The sequence below is a fragment of the Grus americana genome, chromosome 9 (assembly GCF_028858705.1).
Source record: "Grus americana isolate bGruAme1 chromosome 9, bGruAme1.mat, whole genome shotgun sequence".
NCBI lineage: Eukaryota > Metazoa > Chordata > Aves > Gruiformes > Gruidae > Grus > Grus americana.
In genome coordinates this window covers 24,380,948-24,404,268 of record NC_072860.1, presented here as the reverse complement: position 1 = coordinate 24,404,268, position 23,321 = coordinate 24,380,948, and the positions used below count along the sequence as shown (strand labels likewise).

The following is a 23,321-nucleotide window of genomic DNA, read 5'->3' as shown; positions in this document are numbered from 1 at the left end:
TTTCTTGCTGCAGTCCTGTGCTTGCTGTTTCATGAAGCATGGTCAGCGCAATTCCCATACTCAGAATGATTTTATTTGCATTTAGCAACAAATACTGCTGATGCTAATATCTGTCTCCCTTAAGAATTTAAAAAGAAAGCTTATTAAACCATTTTCAGTTCATCAGCTCCCTGTAAACAAGAGTGTTTAAATCCTGCCTTGTAATACGTAAATACCTATATATATATGTGCATGGCAGTATGAGGTTAACTCTATGTATTAAAAGAGCTGTTCCAGGATACGTACAATTCCTTAAGATTAAAGGAAATTAAATACCTTTTAATGTATAATAGTTGTTACAAAGATGAGTATTCTCTATGCTTCTCAAATATCCATGATTAGGAAAGCAGGATCTATCTACTACTAACTTTCTTAATAGTTCATTTATTCTTTGTAAGAGAAGTTGGTTACTAACATTTGATAGGGAAGTATGGGGCAAAGCTTGCAAATATCCTCACCTGCAGTGTGCAGGCATCATCTTCAAGACGTGACATTTGAAAAGAAAGCCTGCTAAAAGTTTAGGAGTTAGGGAAGGATCTGGAGCAAAGTGCTTCAGCACTGTAAGGGAAAAATATATCTATATGATTTTTTTTTTTAATTATGGTCCCTGATGAGTACTTTTGGAATATACATTTTAGTACGAGGCATTCCCTTTCCTCATGTCTTTGGTCTCAGACTAAAGTCAAACTGAGTGGTGGTGTTTAAACAATATGTTTGGGCACTTGAGTTTGACCCATTTTGGTTGAAAAAAAGTCTGGATAAATTTAGGGGTTTGTAGATCACATGGGTCTCTCTTGTCTATGGGGAGGGGAACCAGAAGGAGAGAATGAGGAAAAAAAATTCTCTTTTGTCAAAATACGGCAATGTTATCTGAATTTTAAAACATCTGGTTTAGTTCTAAAAACATCTGAAAATATAGGCCAGTTTTTTGCAGTTTCTACCCATTCAAAATACATACTGCAGTCTGTAAGTGTTAATCGGGGAAGAATAAATACAAAATCTTAGATTTTTTTTTTGCTTAGATTTCAGTTTTATCATTCCCATGAAATTCTCCTGGTTTCTGTTAATCATTGGGAAACAGATTTATAGTAGGTGAACTGTCTCTCAGGACAAAAAAGCACAGACAAATGCTCCTTTATGCTATGGATAAAGCACCTTTCAAAGGCAATAAAAACATGAAGAATAAGGGGAAAACTCTCCTCTTTCATTTCATCCTTCTCTCCCTCTTTCCCTCCAAGCCACTACATTAATTAGCTGTCTGACTGATTACTCAGTCAAGGACTTAAGAGATCAATGGTGACAGTAGCCAGGCAGGTAATTTAGAGGAAAAAACAGTAAAGTAATGCTCTAATGTCTTTCTGAGAATGAAGTGTGGTCTAGTTGTGTCAGCAGAACAGACAGAGAGGAAAGTTGTACAGAGAAACATGCTATTGAGTTTCAGTTCTTCTGTGACAAATTACCTGCAAGTGTATTCCTGGGATTTCATTAGCTCCTAATTGGAAGCAAACAAACAAAGCATTTATTCCTTTGAATTTTAGTATTTCAAGTACTAGTGATGTGCTTCACTCTGTATTAGACAGAGGAGGAAATACAGGCTTTCCAAGCGGCTCACATCTGAAATACATGAGCAATTCCAAAGGGACAGGGAAACCCTGTGGAGAATTCAACTTGTGAGCACTTTTTTCTTTGATATATTTCACAACTGCATTTTCAGTGATGTAGATGAGGGTTACTCATTTTAACATCTAGAAACCAAATTTGGAGGGGGCTGTCTACCCCAGAGGATAAATCAGAACGCTTGAAGTATTAGCCCTGGTTAATACTGTAGTTTGACATGCAGTGGTTGCTGGAGTGTTATTATTGCCTGGTTTGTGTGATTGAGTTCATCCCTTTGGTACAGCCCTGACACTCACTGAACTACACTGTGAACTACCTGAAAAATTCATTAGGTGAAACAGACCTCTTTTATCACATATTTATATATTTTTTTGCATTTATTTGTTTCAATTTTCTTAGAGAATAACTCTGAAATTTCCTACCCTCTGGATAGATCAAGAATATTTGAAGAATATTTATCAAGAATATTTATCAGATTGTCTGCCTATGGTTGGTTGGCTAAGTCTCAAAGGGCTCTCTGTATTTCCTGACTTGGTGAACCTTTAAACACTCCTAGCACGAATACCCCAAATTTGATTTCTATGAACACAGAAGCAAGCAGGTACTCTGCTGAGTTTTTGAATGCTTTGCTTGTTCAGCTGTTTGCAGATTTTTCAGGTGGGTAACAGCATGGCCTAAAGAAGATCACTGAGAAAAGAATTATTAAATAAAATAAAAAAAAAATTTCCTCCTAGAAAATTGTAATATTTGCACCGCTCTGCAAAATAGTGGATTGCTCTGAAGTTTCTAAACCCTAATTCTTTTCTTTGTATTGAAATGAGGCTGGAATAGCTCCCTTAAGTTTATTTGACCTGTGTAGGTCGGAGAAGATGCAAGTCCCCCCCAAATATGTGATTTTAATTTGAATGTACATAAGTACACTAGATTAGCCACTCATTGGGGTGTCATTATCCCAGATCCAGAAATAGGTAAAAGTACTCCCAATTGTTATTGCCTGCCGACATAAAACTTACTTTAGGATTATATTGTCAATAGCGTGTTCTTGCTAGGGTTTTGGTTAACTAATGCTAAAGAGAAAAGCTAAGAAATGAGATCAGCGGCCTTTATATAAGTAATTGTGAATGTGGGTAACATTTTATTTTCTCAATCAGATGTAATAGCTCCCTACAGAAATATCCTCCTGACTTGAATATCAATGGATTTCTACTTATTCCGTCAAAAGAACTACTTCAGTTGAACATTTTTTCCCTTTTAGAGAGACTGCTATGGGGTCAAATTGTTCAGACCCAGTTTATTTATTTATTTCTTTATCCTCACCTGTACTGGCACTTACGAAGCAATGCCTGCTGCAGGCAGAGCCACTGTGAGGGTCCCAGTCCCAGTTCCCTGTTCCCAGCCCGATTTGCTCAAACACACAGCGAGTTTGTCATTACGCTCCGTGCAGGGGTTTGGCCCTTTGTGGCAGCTAATGTCTGCGGATGGCTGTGTTGCTACCAAGTAATGGAAGAGGGGTCAGGGGGCAGAAATGCTCAGAAAGAGAGAAATGAAGCAGGAATTTCAATTCAGAGCTAATGGACGGGGTTTGGAAGCTTCTATTAGCAGAAATTATCACTGTATTAATGTATTTCAGGCAGCATTTTTTACACTTGAATATGGTGTTATTTTCCTAGTTATCCATTCCCTGACAAGTGGTTATAATCAAAGCTGTCTGTGAGCACTATTATCAGAAACTTACTATTATGTGCTGTAGCAAAAAATATCGGGCAACGATGCAGTGCCAGAAAGCTATTATATGTTTTAAAGATCTAGTGCAACACCAAGTATTTATTTATACACTACTTTTACTTCCTGTGGAAGAAAATAATTTGAACTTAATTTTCTTGTCTTACCCAACTGCTTTAGAAAATGTACCTCCTGAAGTAAGTCCATAATTATGATTAACAGCACAGGCTAGATCCTCAGTTACTGTAAATTAGTGTTCTCCCCATTCATTGCAATGCAGCAATGCCAATTCATTGCAACAGAGAAAGCTTCCAATGGCCTTGCTATGCCACTTTGCATCTTCAGGGGTATTATCAAATCTTCTTTGATACAGTATCATACAGAATTTACTCTGTTTGGCCAGAACAATCTTAAAAAAGGGATAAATCTACCATTGCGTTCCTAAAATTTTTTAAAATTATCTTGTAAGCAAAATTAATCCTTTCAATATATTCTGTTGATGAATTAAATCAAGAAAACTGCTATTGCTGTCATGTGGTCTGGCTTTGTAGACCAACTTTATTTTCTTCTTAAATTTCACATTAGCCGTATACTTGAAAATATTACTGTAATTCTAGCGTAGCTCTTACTGCTTATTGTGGAGAAAGGAACTCCAGTGAGACAACACAGAAAGGAAGTAATTACCTAAAAATGTATATATCTGCATAGCTGACTATGAAACATGAAGAAAAAAAAAATCACAAACTACAGGGATTTTGAGGTTAAGGACATGACTAGGCAATAATAAATTCCACAGTTTTCAATGGATAAATCCTCAAGAAGGCTAAATATTCATCAGACTAATTTGAGCAACAGAGTAATAAATACATTTCTAAAAACATTCTCTGATTCAGACTGGTCTGCCATGCTCTCCATCCAGTTGGCGCTGATGAAAATGATGGTCAAAGACTAAGACTAGTGAAGAAAAATTCAGAATTCCTGAGGATGTGCTGACACAGACAGTTCACATCTGAAAACAGGTACTATCCCTGCAACTTCTTTCCAAATCTCCCTTTCTCAGCATCCACTCTTTTTCATCTTACACCTGGGAATTGAACAAACAAAGTCCAAATAGGTTTTTGGAACAATCCTAAATCAGGGATACTGTGAAGACAAATGGTAAATGTCTGTTACCCCAGCTGCTAAGTTAATTACTGTAATGGGAAACATCTTGAGAGAAGCATTGCATATGGTTATTAGCAATTAACCCACCACTCCAAAAATCACAATTCCTGCTAATAACAGAACACAGCACAGCCTTCCTAATTACAATCTCTGCACGAAAATGTCTTTCTATCAGAAGGGAATGTTAAATCCTGTAACTAGCTACGATTTAAAAAGACTGGGAATGGAGATATCGAGGGTTAGACAGAAAAATGAAAATAGAAAAGGGTGGTGTGTTACTGACTCAAAGTTGTGGGCACACTTATTTGTGCTTGGGGATATGCAACAACTTCCATGACATCTTTGTAGGAGGATAAAATCATAAATGAAAATTAAAATGTTAACGGGGAGGGAAGTATGCTTTAAAATGGAGATGGGACTTCATGAGAGAGAACTTTTCTGCAGAATTCATGGTCTGGACAGTGTTGTAAACAATTGGATTGCACTGGAATCTGTCAGAACAATTTTCTAATCAACAAGAGAGGAGAATAATGAAAATTATATATTTTCCACTCCATGGAAAGTCCTTCAGTACTACATGGAAGGCCTGAGCTGTTTTCTTCTGACCATTTGTATTCTCTACAATTGGATTAGATTGTAGCTCACCTGCACAAAGTCACCAAGGGGAATCAGTACTCTAGCTGCTCAGTTCAAAAGGTGGTTTAGCAGAGCAAGATGCAATTTAATTCACTCCTTTCACCAGTCAGGAAGGGAGCTCTTTTGTCAACACGGTCATTGCTTGGCCTGGTGGTGGCCGTGATGTGGCTTGCAGGTATCAAGATCAAAGACACACAATTGTATAGCAAATGAGTTTCGTGGCAGTAGGATGTGTCTAGCTGGTCGTGGCAGGGATTTGGAATATAAAGAAGTCACTAATGCTGGATCCAGTACCCTTTTTTTCCTGACATAGCCCACTGTTACCACTGTAAGAACTAGAAAAAATGGGTCTGCTTTTACCTCTGTATTATCTGTGTCAGGTCTGAAGATTTAACTGACTTGGGCACAGTTGGATCAATTATCCCAGTAGGCTTTTGAAATGGCTTTCACAAATACTAGTTCCCTGCAACTCTTACTCATGTGAATCATCCCATTAAAGTCAACAGCTTTGCAGGATATTCTCAGTTAAAACACAGCTGAGGATAAAAGATCAGATAATATTTGTAAGAAGGGCACATTGCATGGACCGGGTTTACGTTTCAGTTCAGAACATCAGTGCCATAGTTGCTAAAGCAAGGCCTGCAAGGCTTTCTGCACAGATTGCAAGGACATTTTACACTGCTCCATCTTGAGAACTCAGCTGCAGGTATATTTTTCTGGGTGACCCCCAGCCAAAGGTCTCATCCATTAAGTGGCCTTCACTGAGTAAGATATTCGCCGCCTCATTTACACGTCGCTGGTCCATGCAACGCGCCCTTCTTACAAATATTCTTAATAACTGGGTATAATAAATGTGCCTAATTTTGTAATGATCACAGGTTTGAAAAACAATGTTGAACAGTTTATTGTTGAGTTCCTTAGGATGGAAAAGATTAAAATATCTTTGAAAGACTAGTTTACCTCTCCTGGAAAAAACAGCTGAGCAATAAGATCCTTTGCTATTTTGCCATGATGCTGAAAATAATCCAGGCTGGGATGACATATCAGGACAAAATTAACACTCAGCCTTGACATAAGGAAGGTCTATTATTTTATGAAGAAAGATTTTCTGGGGTTTAAGAAATAAAATTATTAGAAAACTATGTGCTCTGCAGGAGGTAATGAGAATAGCTCAACACAAGGTCCTGCGGAGTTAAAACTACTCCAGATGCAAGAAAGGCTTAGCCATTCAATGGAAATTTCAGGGTACAATTAATCTGCTCTAAGGTCAAATAAGGGCTATATGTTTTCTTTACCATGAAGAAGAAATCAGTTGATAAAATCTCAAGGGGATCATGTCAATGCAAGCTTCAAAGCAATAGGCCATATAAAAACAGCTTTCTTGTTATGATTGGTAAATATTTATCCTCTTTACCAAAGGCCTTGGAAAATAAAAACCTTACAGGAAACTGTGCTTATAAAGTGTGTGTAGAGGAGAAGCCGATGTATCTTGTTACAGGACTGAAAGGAAGACAAATTAATGCACTGCAAAACTGAGCCTGAGCCCTAACTTGAGAGGATGTTGGTGTACCCACACAGTTCTCTCTGTCACAAATTCATATAGGAGCTAATTTGGAGCAACTTGAGACCAAGCCCATTCCACTGGAGTGGAAGGCAATTGCAGTTTGCTTTAGCATCAGTTGGCTCAATGCCCATCTGCTCATTCACAGCCCAGTGGTTGCTAGTCACAGGTCTCTAAAGATAGGAAAACCCTGGTGTAATGGACCCTGAGTCCTACATCAGATCATAAAATGCTTAAGGAGTGTTTCTCCCATTTTTATTTGCTACTATGCACAGTTCCCTTTCCAGGTCAGTTGGTTTCCCTTCTCTCGCCAGTAATGGGGAAGGAGTTGCCTTCTGACAGCAGTAAAGGTCTGGCAAGATCATAAAGAGGAGAGGATGGATGGTCTAGAGGGTAGCGTGCAAATCTGGGATTTAAGAAACTACTCCTCAGTTCCCAGCTTTACATTCTTGCAGTGACTAAGTCTCAGTAGTACTCGTGTTATCCCTCCCTCATGATGTTAAATGCATTTATTTTCACAGTTACTTCTTTGAAGTGCTCAGATGTGATTGCAATGGACGTCACACACAGAACAAAGAAGGACCAGAGGAAAAAGGAGAAGCCAAGATACATCTCTCGTGGTAAAGCAGAAACGGCTTGGCATCCTGGAGCAGAGGAGAGAGTGAGCAGGGGGTGGTCAGCTCTCCGTGAGCTGGGAACCCTCATAAACATGAGGTTGCATGTACCTTCATATATTATTCAGTGAAAACAAATCCCTCCTTATCTCCGCCTCTCTGTGTTGTACCCAGCAGGAATTTGGACCGGGGAACCGAAGAACACTGCGGAAGAGGAGAGGCGAGATGATGCGGTAAGTACGCGGACGGAGCCGGGCGGAGACCCAGTGGCGACCGGCTCCAGGGCAGGGAGCACCGAGCCACCCCCAGAGGCAGTGAACCACCGCGGCCCCGAGCAGCGTGGGGAGAGGCCGGGGGCGGGCCGGGGGCGGGCAGGGGCCGGGCCGCGGGCGGGCAGGGGCCGCCCAGCCAGTGGCGCGCCTCGCCGCCGCTTTAAATCATTTGGAGGGCTGGTGGCGGCTGTGCTTGTTGCGGTGGGTGTTGCTGCCGCCGGTGCTGTCGAGCTCCGGCCGCCTTCCACCTCCCTTCCCTCGGCGGGGTGATGGCCGCGGGAGCGGGGCCGGTGTGCCTGTACCTCTGCCTGTACCTGTGCTGGGCACTGGCCGCCCGAGCGAGCGGCGCGACGGAGCCGCGGCTGCAGCGGGGCATGTGAGTGGGGCGGGGGGGGTCACAGCCCCGAGGCGGGGGTCGCGCCGCCTTTGTCTGTGGCGGGGCAGGGTCCTGCGCTCCTCCGGCTCCTTGCGTTGTTCCCCGCTGTGGATGCGGCTCGGTGTTGATCGCGGTTGAACTCTGCGACAAAGAAAGTTTAGCTGGGTGCGCCTTTAACTCGGCCGAGTTCCCCCCGCAGCGTAGGTTTCTGCTCCGTGGAGTTATTTTTGAGTGGTTACTCGTGAGACTTTCAGCCCCGGGGGAAGGCGGGTGGGATCGCTTGCTTGACTTTAATTCGAGATCTGAAGTGAGCTTCAGAGAGTGCATCGACATCACTGAGTCTGTTTCTTCCTTCTCATTTAAAAAGCTAACGGGTGGCAGAGCTGAGCTGCACTAGTCCGTGCTTTCTGAGGGGTTACGGTGAGCTTTACCTGATGGAGAACAGTAAGAGAAAAATCAGAGTAATAGAATGGAAATCCAGCCAGGAGGAGCGGGGACCACGAGCAGACAGAGGTGAGGGCGATGGGAAGCATCCATGCGCAGCTGTAAGCACAGCTCGTTTGCAGACACAAAGGAGTTAGGTCCACACGTATACGTGCTGGTGCTTATGCAGAAGGAAGTTTCTATGAGGTATTTTGCACGGCATGAGCAACAATGTCCTTTGTTGTAACTGCACTGTAACACTTTTGTCAAGAGGTAGCTTTCTAGTCAAACGCTAAAGTAGAATAGCTGACAGCATGTGCAAAATACTATGGTTAGAGTTTTTGCTCATTGAAATAGAAAATAAAATTTCTGAAAAATGTTCCATGCTTTGTGTTTTTCTCTGCAAAGCTCCTCTTACATTTTTAAGGAATGTCTGTCCTGTCTGCCCCCCCGCCCCCCCAAGCAACCTGACAGCAGCCTTTTCAAATGTCTATGTAAACCCTAATCTCTAACCTCTTTGATCTTCCTATTTCTTTATTTAATGAACTTCATCCCACCCTTTTATAATTAATTTGTCTTTTATTTGGTTTCAGTTTAGTTATTTCTTCTGTCACAAAACTAAAATTTCTAAATCTATTGCTCATTGATTTTTCTATGTAATATGATGTAAATATGTATTTACTAGAAGTGCTTTTAAGGTGGTTTACACTACTCCATTTCACTACAGCACTAAGTATCCATCACAATGTTTAGAGAAGTCCAAGTTCTTTTTCAGGTAAAGCTTTTTTCTTTTTTAAAAGTGCTCTGTGTTTCTTTCAGGCATGCTTCTTGCTTTCTTTATAAGCAATTACTCTACTATGAGGAAGAATAGCGTTGGCCTACATTAATCTATTTGCATTTGACATATTGGTAATAACTATGATTCTGCACTTTTGAAGCTGGAGGTGGTGTTAACTGCGAATTGTCTCCAAACAATTTTTCTTTGCCTTTACCTTTCTAAAGGTAGTGCCACTGAAAGAATACCAGAAACATTCCCTTCTGGAAATGAAACTCTGAGAATATTGCTGTTGGGTTCGAGTCATCACCAGCAACCAGAAAAACCTGCCCAAACCCCCATACCCATGGCAGAGCCTTGGCTGCTTTTCCCAAGAGGCGTATTTCTGCAATTACTATGACTCTTAATGCTTTTCTTCAGTTAGGGCAAGTATAAGTATTACTCCAAACTTACTTTATTTAGGGACTTTACCTTTTATGTAAAGAAAAATAGAAGAAGTCATTAGTCCTTAGGAGTAAGCCTGACAGTTTTCACCAAAAACAGTGAAATGTCCTAAAGGACACTTTCCATGAATTGCCTTTTTTAGTAATTCTGTTTTGTTATTTTGACCTTGGTCATCTGCTGTTAATGGATAAGAGCAACAAATGTATCCCTTGGAACACACCATGCCGAGTGCTTTCTTCTTTAGCATTTGCTATTGTTGTTTTGACTGAGATCTTATGTAGCTGAGGATATACAGGATATTCTTTGTAATTGTTTTTGTTTTGCTGCTAACTTGAGTATTTACTCCTAGCTAAAATTGCAACTGACCCATGTGGGTTTTGGTATTTGGCATCCAAGCCCTCCCGAGGAGATTTAATGTAGAACAGATTATAGGATGACTAGCTATTTCCATCAACTATGTTTCCAGACAATTAGTCCTTGATGATCTTCTAATAGAACTTTAGTGAACACTGGAATGACAAGAGAACAAGTACATGGTTTTCATCAAAAAGCATGCTATTTAGGCCTTGAAATGAGGAATTAACCACCTCTTGTCATAACAAGCATGCTTTTAGCATCTCACTTTGCAGTGAGCTCTGTAGTTCAAAATTGGGGTATATAATGACATGTGTGATGTATGGTAATCAGTATTGAGTTTACTTTCAGAACTATGCTTCACAGAAGGCTGGGGGTAGTTGTGGGACAGCACAGAAATAGGAACTCAGAGTAGAAGGCTTGAGTTGCTGTCAAAAGTGGTAAATCCTTTCCTAGAGAAATATTCCACCACAAGTTTTAGAAGTACAGATGTTTGCTCATAGGTATACAGGACAGAGCAAAAGGCAGGAGCTGTTATGAAGTATGTGCTAGGAATCCCCTTTGTACAATAAATATTACCTTTCCTAGTAAGGACTGAGGCATGGCTCAAGAATGGATTCTTCTCTTCCCAAGTGATGCATGAGTGAGGGCTTCTTTGGAAAAGTCATGAGATAAACTTTGTCCCTGTCAACAATTAAGCCCATTGCCTTGCTCTGTGGTTTTGCAGATCCAGGATGACATCCAAAGGGTCTGACTTGATTTTAGAGGATACAGCTGCAGTCTTGCATTAAAACAATTTCATTCAGGCTTTTTGACTGCTTGAATGTTGCAGCTGCATATTTTCACATAAGCAAGTAAATTTGGTCACATTCCAAGGAACACCTGGATTTAGAGCTGAATTCCTGGCTGAGTAACTGTTTTCTAGCTTCTTCAATTCTATGGGGTACTATAGGCTTACTTGTGTTCCTCCAGATAAATCAAAAGCAAAATCTAGCATTCAGATGGTTTCTGCATCTGCAACACTCAAGCAGACTTGGTCCTTTAACTGTACGACTGATTGGGTCAGAGATACAGGACTGTTGTACCATGTCTCACTGCAAGCAGGTGTAGTTGTGGACAATATTTCCAAGTAACATAAATAACAATTTTTTTAGGGGAGTAGGTGTAATTAAAAAGGTGAAGTCCACTTTTTTGAGGATTAGAATGTATTTCAAAATGAACTACTAGTGTACAAAGCATTTCCATACGAAAAGATGCATCTGAATTTTGATTGCTACTGTGGAACAAATTGTGTCACTTTGAATACGTTTTCTGCATCGCATTCCAACAAAGTAATACAAAAAAATTCTTCTATAAGGTATATGGTGATACAGCTTAAACTTGGAGCCTGGAGTCTTATCATAATACTGCCCAAACAATGTGAAAAGTAGGTTGTATAATCATTTCTTGGTGTGAAATTGTCTCAGTATATTGGCTGTTTAGCCACTACACTGTGATTTCACCTCCATTGATGCCAATTTGCAGGTGTGAGGAAGGTTTGTATGCCTAGTGTCAAATAAGGGCTCAAAGTATGTTTAGTTTTTGGAGCTGAAATGAGTAATGTAGTAGAATCTCCTTCTACTTCTTCAAATGGGATATCATGTATTCACAGATTTGATAGTTAAAACCTGCAATCTTTTTTTTTTATAGTGAAAATAAGGAGCTGATTTGCCATTGTGGTGTATTTAGATTTGTATCTTACATTAAGGTTAAGTCTTTCTTATCAAGTCTTTTTAAGCCTTGGTTGGAGCAATGCCAGCAACCCAGAGTCACTGCCAAATTCTGATTTAGACTACTGAATTTCACCTAAAATTTTTTTTCAGCTGAAACCTCAAGTATTTCTTCCCAGTTCTGTCTGCCTAGAATCTGTAAAGTTGCAATAAACCCTCAGTATTCTTGAATGGTAGCTACCTCCAGCCTTTGCAGTTTGGGTAATGTGACTTTAGTGAGCACAGTTTAAATGCTTTGGCATAAAAGTTACAGCAATCTTGTCCTATTCTCCCATTCCTTCCCACCCCCCCGATACTTTAATATCCAGTTGTTGTTGCTAGGCACAAAAAATAAATGTTGAAGACTGAGATGCTTCTCATCTTTGTGAATGCAAACATCATGCTGAACAAAAAATAGTTGTTCTAGCCTGTGCACTACAGTATCTTGCCACCAGATAGAGCTCATGCTGGTCAGCATTGTAACACAGAATCACATTTTTCAAGAGTTTGCACTTAAAGCCTCTGTTTCAGAGTTTCTAGAGGAAAATTAATTTTGAATTTAGTCTTTTAACAGATGGTAAAGGGCTCTTTTTTTTCTCCTGCAGTATGTTCATTGGTGGGAGACTTAATGAATGTCATCATGCTATACTTCTTGTCCTGATTTATGACTTTTTTTTCTTGTTCTTCAGGAGAAAAATGAGATTAAGGCTTCCTCCTAAACGCTGAAGTAGCCATAAGACTATGAAAATATGTGATCATAAAATGTGAGAGCCTGAAACTGCTATATTTATCAAAGATAAAAATCTCATGATTGACTGTAAACTGTTTTGCAGTTTTACAAATATCTGTTTTCATATCAGAGGCATCACATAATGTATCTACAAGAGGTTTAGAAAATTGCCACCCATAATCACAATAGTTTATATATACTGTGTGTATATAAGTCTTAAATCTGCACGTTTAAGGTAGGGAAGCCCCTGTTCCCATTCACTTCTAATGGAATTTGGGTTCTTAAGTTGTTCTTCAGAAATGCACCCTAAGAGAGGAGAACTTGCTAGCATTTCTTCAGGTTTAATTGTGCTGCATTATGAAATGTTGATATAGTTTAGTTATTTATGCATACCTTTATTACATGCATGTACTGTGTGTTTGCAGTATTTCTGATTTCTAGGAAAACTGCCTGCTTTTTGCTTTGACTTCTCCTTTCTTCTGCATTGCTTATGTGCAACGCTGCCTATTTATTGTAGTTCTAGGGTTGCCATGATCTAGATGTGATAGAGAACATGGAATATTTTTAATAAATTTGATGAAACCTCCTGGTAAGGAGGGTTAAGATTATCTGGTAATGTAAAACCTAGTCTTTGGATGACTTGTCAGCAGAACCTCCTTTGATGGAAGCGATGCTTTGGCTCTCAGAGAGTTAACAGACCATATTGCAGACTCGTGTTATTCACCAATTAAATACCTTCTTTCTTTGAACACAGTTAATAGATTTCCTCCTTCTGAAATTCAAGCCTGTTATTGCTTATGTTCTCTCTAAAATCTATTGCTTTTAATTTATTTCTGAGAAGAAAGAAATTTCCTTTCCTTACTGCTAAATCAAAGCATTTTAAAATTACAGACTGAACATATGTAATCTTGGTTTTATACTTTGAATTCCATGCTGGTCTTGGTTAAAAACTAGTCATTAATTGTTCTGGAGGTAAACTTGAGATTTTTGCCTTTTGCATAAGAAGATGTATGCTTTTGGATAGAATGTGTACACAAGCTGAGCTGAACACTTAGTTGTATTTCTCTCAGTGCCTTTGACCTGTGGATGAATATTTGATCTCCTGTATCTGAAAAGGGGAATGTTATTCAGATCGGAGTGCTGACTCTCTTGTTTAGTACGATATTCCTACTAAAGAATACAGCCTTCCCTTTGTAGGTCAGAGTAGAACTTGGTGCTTAATAGAGAACACCATGCACAGACTCTTTATGTACACAAATTAATTCAATATTGAAAATATATCATAATATCTCAGGCTGTGCCTGAGAAGGAGGCTTTTTAAGGTGCTTTGTATTGTTTTACAACAAAAACTTCAATTTATGAAACAGTTATATATTTTGGACCTAGTCCTTTCAGGTAAGACTATTCCTGTATAGGAAATGAGTTTCCATACACCTCAACCCTTACAATACTCTTCAGTGGTTATCTTTCTATTTGTAACTGCTAGCATTCTACCTGCCTGACAGATGCAGCATCAATAGTGAAAAATACATCTATGTGAACTTCTCTCTTGTAATTGTATTCTTCATGATACAAGGCCTGTCCATCTTATTTTTTACAGGCACAAAAAGAACCCACAGATTCCTGGTGTTATAGAACCACAGTGAAAGTTTCTAATTTGAAAGATACAGGTGTTTGGTGAAGTTGTTTTGTTTTGGTTTTTCCCCCCCTGTTGAACACTAATCCACTAATGCATGCTTGTTAGTTGCCATGGGTTTTTTGTGGCTAGAATTCATAAAATATTTAGCTCTACCAAAATTGATTAATGTTTAAAAAAAAAATCAAATGGGCATTTGCATCTGTGGTATCAAGCTAAGGATTTATAGGGGAGTAAAAGACTTGGAATATTTTAACCCTTAAAACATTGGCATGTAGGGACTTTTCTTGCACATATTACATGTTACTTCAAAGGTAAGCTTTTGAGAAACAAGGTTTTGACTCTAAACTGTTAAACTCCAAACTGTCTTGACATCCACCGGAAAAGCGGTGAACAATTCCTAGATACTGGTTGCCAAACTGAAACGGAGGATTTCACTACTTTCTAACTAGTTTCACTGTCAAGCAATGTGGCACTTGCTGTAAACCAAAATGAGCTTTTTCTCCTTATGACACAAGTGGTATGACACATTTTCAGTGATTTCTATTTTAATATTTTGGCATCATGTCTTCCTGTGCCAAAAGAAGCTCAGGTGTGTGTATCTGGCAGATTTACTGGGGTGACTTTTATTATTCACTCTTCTGCAGTGAAACGATAATTGAGATGGGTGTTGTTAATGTGAAACTTCATCCAGAAATAGATGAATAGGCTGCTGCTTCTTGATGCTTTCCTCTTATAGTTTCACACTTTTTTAACACTCAGTTTTTGTCTGAATTCTGGACAATTATTTGCTTTGTCTTAACAATGAGTACATGTAAACTGTTTCTTAGCCTCTTCATATGTGACCTTCCATATGTTTTTCTAATTAAATTAGAGTTGGATCATTGGGACAAAGGTCCTTAAATTGTCTGTAAAGCAATTTGCATGCTAGCAGGATTTGTGGGTGCTTTTTTTTTTTTTTTTTTTTTTTTTGCTGTGTGAGGCTTGGCAGGCCTGGTCTCTGGCAGTGACGCTAACACTCTCCTGGGTGCTGTTCTTTAAGTCACTTGTTTAAAAATAACCCCAGTGTAGAAATCTGTGGAGGTGTGCAGAAGGCATCTAACAATAAAGACCTTAATGGATTTAAGAAGGTGGTAATGTCAGGTAGTCCCTGCAATTATTGTACTATTTTGGTAGTGAATTTTTTGTTTAAAATAAGACTTATTCCAAAGTACCGTATTCTGGGGTAATCAACTATTTTGAATACAGCAGATAAGAAATGTGCACACTTCCCTGAACGTGAAGGAAGATACATATTTGGAGGTTATCAGAACTGTATGCTGACGTGGTGATAGTCCATTTGCCATCCTGTGAGTCTGTACTTTACTTGATGCCTTACCTGATCCTGCAGCAGCCACTTAGTGCCTGCAGAGGTCAGCCAGTAGAAGAAACTCTAAAACTGGGTGTTGCTGGGGACTGAGGCTATGTGACACTATTTAAAAAAAAAAAAAAAAAAATTCCTTGATTTAAGATGCAAAGAAGGTGACTTAGCAAATTGTAGTTAAATGATCTGGATGTGCATGTTTATCTTCAGCTATTCTTGCTAACCAAAATAGATTATTCAGTATTGGCGGGGGGGGGAGGAGGATAGTTAAATAGAAGCTAAACGACAGACGCTGCACTTTGATAGCAGTAGGAACTAAAAATCTTATTGTTGTTATAATAGCTGAGTGTGTAATTAATCATCTCATATTGATTTGCTCTTAATCTAGATGCAGTGCACAAAGGCTGAAAGAAGCCTCATGATGTTTAACTGCTCCATCTAATCAGGGAGAGGATGTGAATAAGACACAGCAGCGCATTAGTAACCTGTGGGGTTAGGGGAGTCTTCTGTGCTGGACCTTCGTCCACAGATCCAGAGAACAGTAGTGATAATGAGACCTAATCTAAATGCGCTTGGTGCTTGCAATCTATATCCCAGAGGGCATATAAACATCACAAATATTGATACAGGATCAGTAGAGAGCAGGGATTGATTGGTGGTCAAGGGAGGAGCATGTCCTAATTGTCTCTGGTAGTGCTGATTAATTTTATCTGGGAAATGTGGGGAAATGAGCCTTAAAATAGATTAAGGGTAGAAAGGGGAGCTTGGCAGTTTAAAAAGGAAGAAAAGCCTTTTCTGTCATTCCAGCCTTTGTGAATTATCGTTGCTATTAAGCCATATATATAGAGAGACAAAATTTATGTATATATTTGTTTCTATATAAATAAATATATGCACCTTGTTCTTTGGACCTTTAGTTTCTGTGGCCTAATGTGACTTTTATTTTTCTGTGTTCAGATGAAATTTGCTTTTTTCTCCTTTCCACTTGAGATGCTATCTATAGCAAACTTTTAATCAACATCCTGTTTGCATACAACATCACGTTGCTGATCTCTTCTCCAACGCAGCATGTTTCTGCATTGTGCCAACCTGACTTTTTAGAGTGCTCTTTTATAAGAAACTGAGGATGTTTTGTTTGGGTGATTGGAAGTGTGAGGAGGTTCAGACCATTTTCTAGTCTGAGAAGTTTCCAGCCAAAGCCATTGTAGCAATGTACAAATATGTTCTGATCAACATCAGTGTATCTCTAGAGCAAAACCACTAGTTGTCATCACGGCAGCAGAATCTTTAGCCTGGACTATAATCTAGGTTTCCTTAAGAAAAGTTCTCATTTAATCTTTTCAAACTAAATTCGGAAAAGTGCATAGACTATACTTTTTCTAAAATTTTAATAACGGTGTAAAAGGAAGGAGCATGGACCAATTAATCTTTTGAAAATATAGAATTCTGGCAAGTTGCTTCTTATGACAGGTTTCAACTATTGACTGTTTCATGGGAAGATCAATAGTGTTCAGGCTGCAAATTCTTCAGCTGAGGCAATGCAGGCTACAGCATCTCATTTTTAGGAAGATGTTAACAGCCTTCTGGCTTAGTGTAGGAGGTGGTGTCATTCACTTAGTCTCTGTGGAAAGACCTAAAATCAGACAGCCAAATCATTCTTTGCCTTGTATTCATTAATATTTTGATTTAAAGTTTGTGCTGTTGAAAGAAACCTTTAGGGATATCTTGATGTGTTTGCTCTCTCATTACCCTTAAAACTACCTACCTGTAGCTTCTTGATTTGAGCTGAAAAGAAGTAGATTGATAGAATGAGAGATTTACTTTAGTTCTCATTCAGAAAGCCAGGTGTTAGGTTTATGCTAGGCAGAATAAGAAAATATCCCAGTCAAAGGTATGATGCACCTTTTGAAATGATGGAGCTGTTCCCTTTCTAGCTCTTGTGTGTTCAGTTGTCTTCATCTCCTCACCTCTGTTTGCCCCTTTTGAACCACACATGCCAGGAGTGTGTGCACAAAGCTGCCTCTCTGCTCCCACGAGCAGATGGCCTGCACCTGTAACTGTCTCTCTCTTTGTTTTGTGAAAAGCATGTGCACTTCATCAAAAGAGCCCATCTATTGCTATAAAAAATATTTATGCTTGGATGAGTGTGTAAAAGAGGTAGCTGCATTGATATCCTTCTCAGACTTGTAGCATCATGGACAAGGATAAAACTGCAGAGAACCTCACCTGGGAGACTGTAGACACATTGTTTCTGTCATCTATTCTCTGCCACAAGTTGTGAGAAGGCTGCAGTGCCTTCTTGGGGGAGCTCGGTTGAGGTGATACTGGTGGTGATGACAGCTTGAGGTGAAAGATGTAGAATTGCAGCTCAGGACAAACAACCACTATTGCAGGGACTCATTGAGGACTTCAAGGATTGCATCCAAGGATGTCCAAATGCTGTGAAATGCTGGGTGGGTGAGACCAAAGTCTGTTGAGCTTGGTGGCTGCTTCCTGGAGTGGGCAGCAAATGGCTAGTGAGAAGAATAAGGAAAGCTCTCACTGAGCATGCAGTGAGATTTTGCCTTAACAACAGCCTCAGTCTCAGGGACTTCCTGAGCCAGGTTTGGCATCTTTGTATTTCATACACCTCTATGGGTGCTTTTTTGACTGAATTTCTTTATGAAGATACACGATCCTTTTCAAATTCTAAACACAGGAGTGAATTATATCCTGTCTGGAGATGCTTTTAATTTTCTCTGAACTTTTCCTGTTGTGCAGTGGTTCACAGGCATCGCAGCCATATGATTAGCCAAGGCTGCTCTCACTTCGTGTTGGTTTAGTTACCAGTTCATTAGAATCTTAAGTCTTGAGCTGGAAGTGTGTAGGGTGTCTTTGTTTAAAGGGCAGTCTCCTAATGCAAATATTAAGAGAGCTTTCTGGCTTGCCCAAGTCAGACTGACAAGCTAATAATAGCCTTCGTGTTAGCCTTGGCTGAGGGCATCAGTATAAAAAGGTTTTAAGGGACTGGTGTATCGATCAAATCATAGAGCATAATACACATTTGTGTGTTGCTTGTTTTAACACTTAAACTCCCATTAAGAAATATTCTCTGAATGCAAAGGGCATGGGAATAAAAATGGAGTTCTCCAAATACACCATTATATCCAGTTGAGATTTCAGGTTAGTCTTAGGTGGCCTGTAATTACAAAGCTGTATTTTCAATAGTTGTAGTCTTGTTCCAGAAACTTTCTTAAGTGATAGGTAACATATCAGAGCAATGAGTCGGCTTAAAAACTGGCATGTGGACGGTATGTGGGGAGTTGCGAAGGTGGCTAATTCTTGGAGAGGGCATGTTTTATTTCCCAGCTTTGCCATCAGAGGATTACATGTTATGCAATTGTTGCAATTTAATTATAGTGTAGCAGAGGTTTTGATATCTGCTTTTAAATTATCCCAAGGGCATCTAGGAGGAATGTCTTACTTTGAATAAATCTTAATAAACATATGACTTTATGCTGCTGGCTTGTTTTGTTCTGTGAGCGCTGTTTGTTCCTATTAACTATATCATAGCAGTCAATATAGCTATTCCTGGAAACATGGCAATACCACATGAGTAAGAATTTATAGGATGGGCTCAGTATGTCATTACAACAATTGGCAACCTCTCCCTTTTATTTATGGAAGAGAGATGCATATGAATATACCTTTATCTGGAAAGTTTTAGGCAATTCTAATAAAAGGAGATATGCATGAATTATCAGTACATGATGTTCTATTCACTAGAGGGAGAGCCATTTTAAAAAGCCTGCTAAGTGAGGCATGGTTGCTAAGTAAGGCGAGGGTTTTATTAGACCAACTGACGTAATGGAAAAAAAGCAGGCAAGATCTTGGGCATACAAAGACCTCCTTTGGATGTGAAACACACGGCAGACTTTGCGCTAAGAATGGCTTCAGAACAATTGCTCTGAACTTAAGCTAAATAAGATAAATGGTGAGGTAATTTGAGAGGCAGGGGTAGCTGGGAGAAGGATTGCTAAGTAGTGGAGAGGACACGGGAATGTGGAGGAAGGGCAGTTTCTGGAGGAATTTAAGGCAATCTGAAACTGCTGCTACTGTCTGCTGTCTTGCTTAACAGTGTTGGCAGCTGCAGCTAGGGCAAACTCAAGCAATGGGAAATAAAGAGCAATATAGAGAGCGGACTCTGCAGTGGAGGAGGAAGAATGTGGAGCAATGTGGAGGGATGTCCACTGGAGGTGTGGTTTAGAATGATGGAGGTGAGCAGTTCTTCTAAAGCTTGGGAGAGATAGGCATTCTTGTTCAGGAAACTTAACTTCTGTCAAGATAAGGTTTTCTAGTACAAATGTACTCTTTTTTTCCATGGTGAGATAAGACAACTAGAGCATACAGTTGTGGACTTTCTTTTCCTAGCTTCCTTTATGCAGGCTACCTGGAATTCCTGGGGGGGGGGTGGCTGGTTTGGTTTTAAATTCAATCTGTTTCTCTACTGGAGTGTCCTTGCTGGGCAAAGGTCCTTTTTACCCCAAGGTGGATGTCCAAGCATTCCCTCAGCTGGAGAGCTGCAGAACCTTTGGGACACCTGGCTGGATTTCCCATTCTGGGTGTGCTTTGCATGACCACTGGCCTCTGTGGAGTACTGGGTATCTTCTGCACAATGCTGGGAATATTGTGGAGTGGATTTGATCTAGGCAGGCAGAGTCTCTTCCAAGTATTTAGCTCAGCAGTACAAATGATCACTCTTATGCTATTTTCCTGTTCTACACAGGCTTAATTTAATGATGTTTGTAAACTACCTGAAGACCTGCAGATGAAAGATACACTTTTTATTAGGAAGGCTACCTTGCATGGTGTTCAGACATAATAGGGAGCTGTAAAGTACTTTGGGCCTCTGAGATAAAAAACACTGTAAATTTTGAATGAAATATTAACAATATCCAGTGTAACCAATGATAGAACAGTTATCTAAATGCAAAACCACCTCCTGTTTTCCAGGCTCACATTCATACCTCTGATTGACAGAGGAAACGAGTGTGTTGGTGTTATTCTCTTCATTACTTTCTAGCCTGAAGAGGGGTCTCAAACTGAAATTTGGGGAAGGACTTGTCTGCCAGCCAGTATGACAGCTACTGAATGTTGTTTACTAGAGTGGGTATACAAGGTCCCTGTTTTAGTCATTGAGGCTTAAATTTGCAAAGTCTTACCAGCTAGAGCAGGCTGTCTTGGGGAATTGATGATTTAATTATTATGTTAACAATCTGTAAACTACTCAAAATCACTGAATTAATTTCTTTTGATACCGTAAGCACCTGTCTTAAAAGACACCCCCACCCCACCCCTGCTTTGTAGCTTTAGTTAGACCTTGCATGTTTTATATAGTTAATTATTTTTTTGGCATGTAGCATTTCCTAATTTACACCAGGGCAATGCAATCAGAATAGGGCTGGCAGAATATCTGCAAAACCATCAGCATGTGACCTTTTTCTTGACTCTCCATACCTCCTGAAATCCTGCCTGCTATTTTTGTAACTAGGGCTAGGTAGCAGGATGAAGATTACATATCATTCTACAAAGCAATGCTTTTATTTTGGTCTTGTTATTTTAGGAATAATCAACAGAGAACAAGGATACTTCCTCTTACAAATTTCATGTGCTTCCCTGAGGGGACTGATAGCAAAGGGCACTCTTACAGAACATACATTTTCTATGCCAATAGTTTAGATAAATCTTATCTGCCCTTGAATCAATGGTAAAGCTTCCATTGACTTGTGTGGAGCCTGAATGTCACTGTATATTTTGTTCAGTTTACATAGCTTTCTAAGGCAGGCGCTGTGTTTTTCATTGTGTTTGTATAGAGGCTGGCTCTTCAGTAGCTGGAGCTGTGGAGGTCAGTCCCTACGCTTGTCAAGTCTTTGATTCCCACCCTGGCACGTCACCTGAAATAGGGGTTATTGCATGTACAAGACCTGGTGAGAGAACTTCTAGAGGTCTTGGCATGGGAAGAACCTTTCAGGCTCCCTCACTTTGGTCATTGCTCCTCAGCTTGTGAGGCAGCACCCTTTGTCAGGCAGTGCCCCCTCTGAAAGGGTTGCTGTAGTTGTCAGTCAAATCCTGCTCCAACATTTTAGCTCTCATTTTCCAGGAACAAAGTACAATCATGTTTTGCTAGCTGGGTCGTTCATGTGAAAATTGCCATCAGGAATGTGTTTGACTTGTGCAACCAATACATGGATGAAATCTGGGTGCCATTAACATCTCTGGACCATTTGCCATTCTGAATTCATTGGATCACGATTTGTCAGGTGTTTATGGGTACCATATTTTTTGCAAGAGAGCTGTTTGATCCGTTCAAAGTGAAAAAAGTCATAGAACTACAGTATTTTTAAATAGTAATATAAAATCTGTCTCAAACTGTTTCTAACTTGTACATAGTATAATTTTATATATATTTTGCTAGACACTTAAATTTTGTGCTAGAAATAAAAAAAGTGTATCTTTTTCCTCAAGGCTAAACGTCTGTCCGGTGTTTGAACTGGCACTGGTGGGACACCAACAGCCGTGTGTTCAAGCCTTTAGTCGAACAGTCAAGATGTGGAAACAAGGTTGCACAGGGAGGAGGTGGTGTATGGGCTATGAGAGAAGGTAATATATTGTCTATTGTTACAAATAAATTCTGTTACTGAGCTTAGTGCAAATACTTTGTAACTTTTTAATTTTTTGTGAAAGAAGTTGTAAACTATTTCATGTCCTGAAATATGTGTAACTTAGTCACGGATATATTGTGTCCTGCTGAGACTTAAGTCTGTTGTTACTGAGTGGAAAATGTGACTTTTTTTTCTATGTTTTGGGTGTACCATGAACTTCTTGGCTGGCTTGAGATTACAATTCTATATTACCAAAAAATACTCCTGTCTTATCCTGCTTCAGGTGAAGTCTGGCTGTCAAGGCACCTACTTTGAAAAACTTAACTTCTATTTCTGCCATATCCTTAGAACTGATGGGAGATCTGCCTCCCCCAACAGCTAAAACCAAAATTGATTGCAACACAAAATTACTCACCTTTGATTAGCCTGAGCACAAATTCACCACCAAACACGTGGACATAGTATAGTAGCACTATTGGATGTTATCAGGATGCATTTTGCTGTATTTATTTCATTTTTAACAAGAACTACTGATAGGGGCTGAAAAAATGTATAGTAAACATGATGTATGAGTACACCTTGTTACTGATGAGATGTGAGTAAGTGGAATGAAGTTGTGATTATGTGTCTTAAACTTACCCTCTTCAAAGGTCTGGGTACTACACAGTTTACAAGCAGATGTACAGAATGGAGCGTCAGACTGTCTATAAGTGCTGCCCTGGATGGGTCCAACATGGCAATGAACCTGGCTGCTTGCACGGTAAGTTGATGGCAAAACTGTGACAAACCAAGAGATTATATCCTTAGGCTTTCCTGCTGATGCTTACTTCTATGAAAGATGGATTTTGTTTCTTGCCATTTATAACTGGGATTTCCAGTTATAAAGAGGTAATCTATTGATGGGGAAAGAAACTTTTTACATATGACAGCCTTTGTATTTTTAAAAGTACCAAGTATCTCTAATCTGAACAATAGAAACTGAATTTCTGATTATATTATTGCAGCATTTTATTTTTTTTCCAGCCTGGCTTTGATGGGCCAACCAAATTTCATAGAATGCTAGAATGGTTTGGGTTGGAAGGGACCTCAAAACCCATCTAGTTCCAACCCCCCTGCCATGGGCAGGGACACCCTCCTCTAGCCCAGGTTGCCCAAAGCCCCATCCAACCTGGCCTTAAACACTTCCAGGGAGGCAGCATTTGTTTA

General features: G+C 39.6%; 1 protein-coding gene across 1 annotated transcript in view; it reads left to right on the top strand.

The window, feature by feature from the left end:
- Nucleotides 1–7,840: 7,840 nt before the first annotated feature.
- The window catches only part of LOC129210222 (multiple epidermal growth factor-like domains protein 6), a 201,607-nt gene continuing 186,126 nt past the window's right edge, over nt 7,841–23,321 (top strand). Inside the window, exons 1-3 of the mRNA XM_054835924.1 lie at nt 7,841–8,001; nt 21,979–22,113; nt 22,766–22,875. Of these exons, the coding sequence (XP_054691899.1) occupies nt 7,895–8,001; nt 21,979–22,113; nt 22,766–22,875 (352 nt within the window). The 5' untranslated portion in view covers nt 7,841–7,894. The remainder of the gene's footprint in view (nt 8,002–21,978; nt 22,114–22,765; nt 22,876–23,321) is intronic.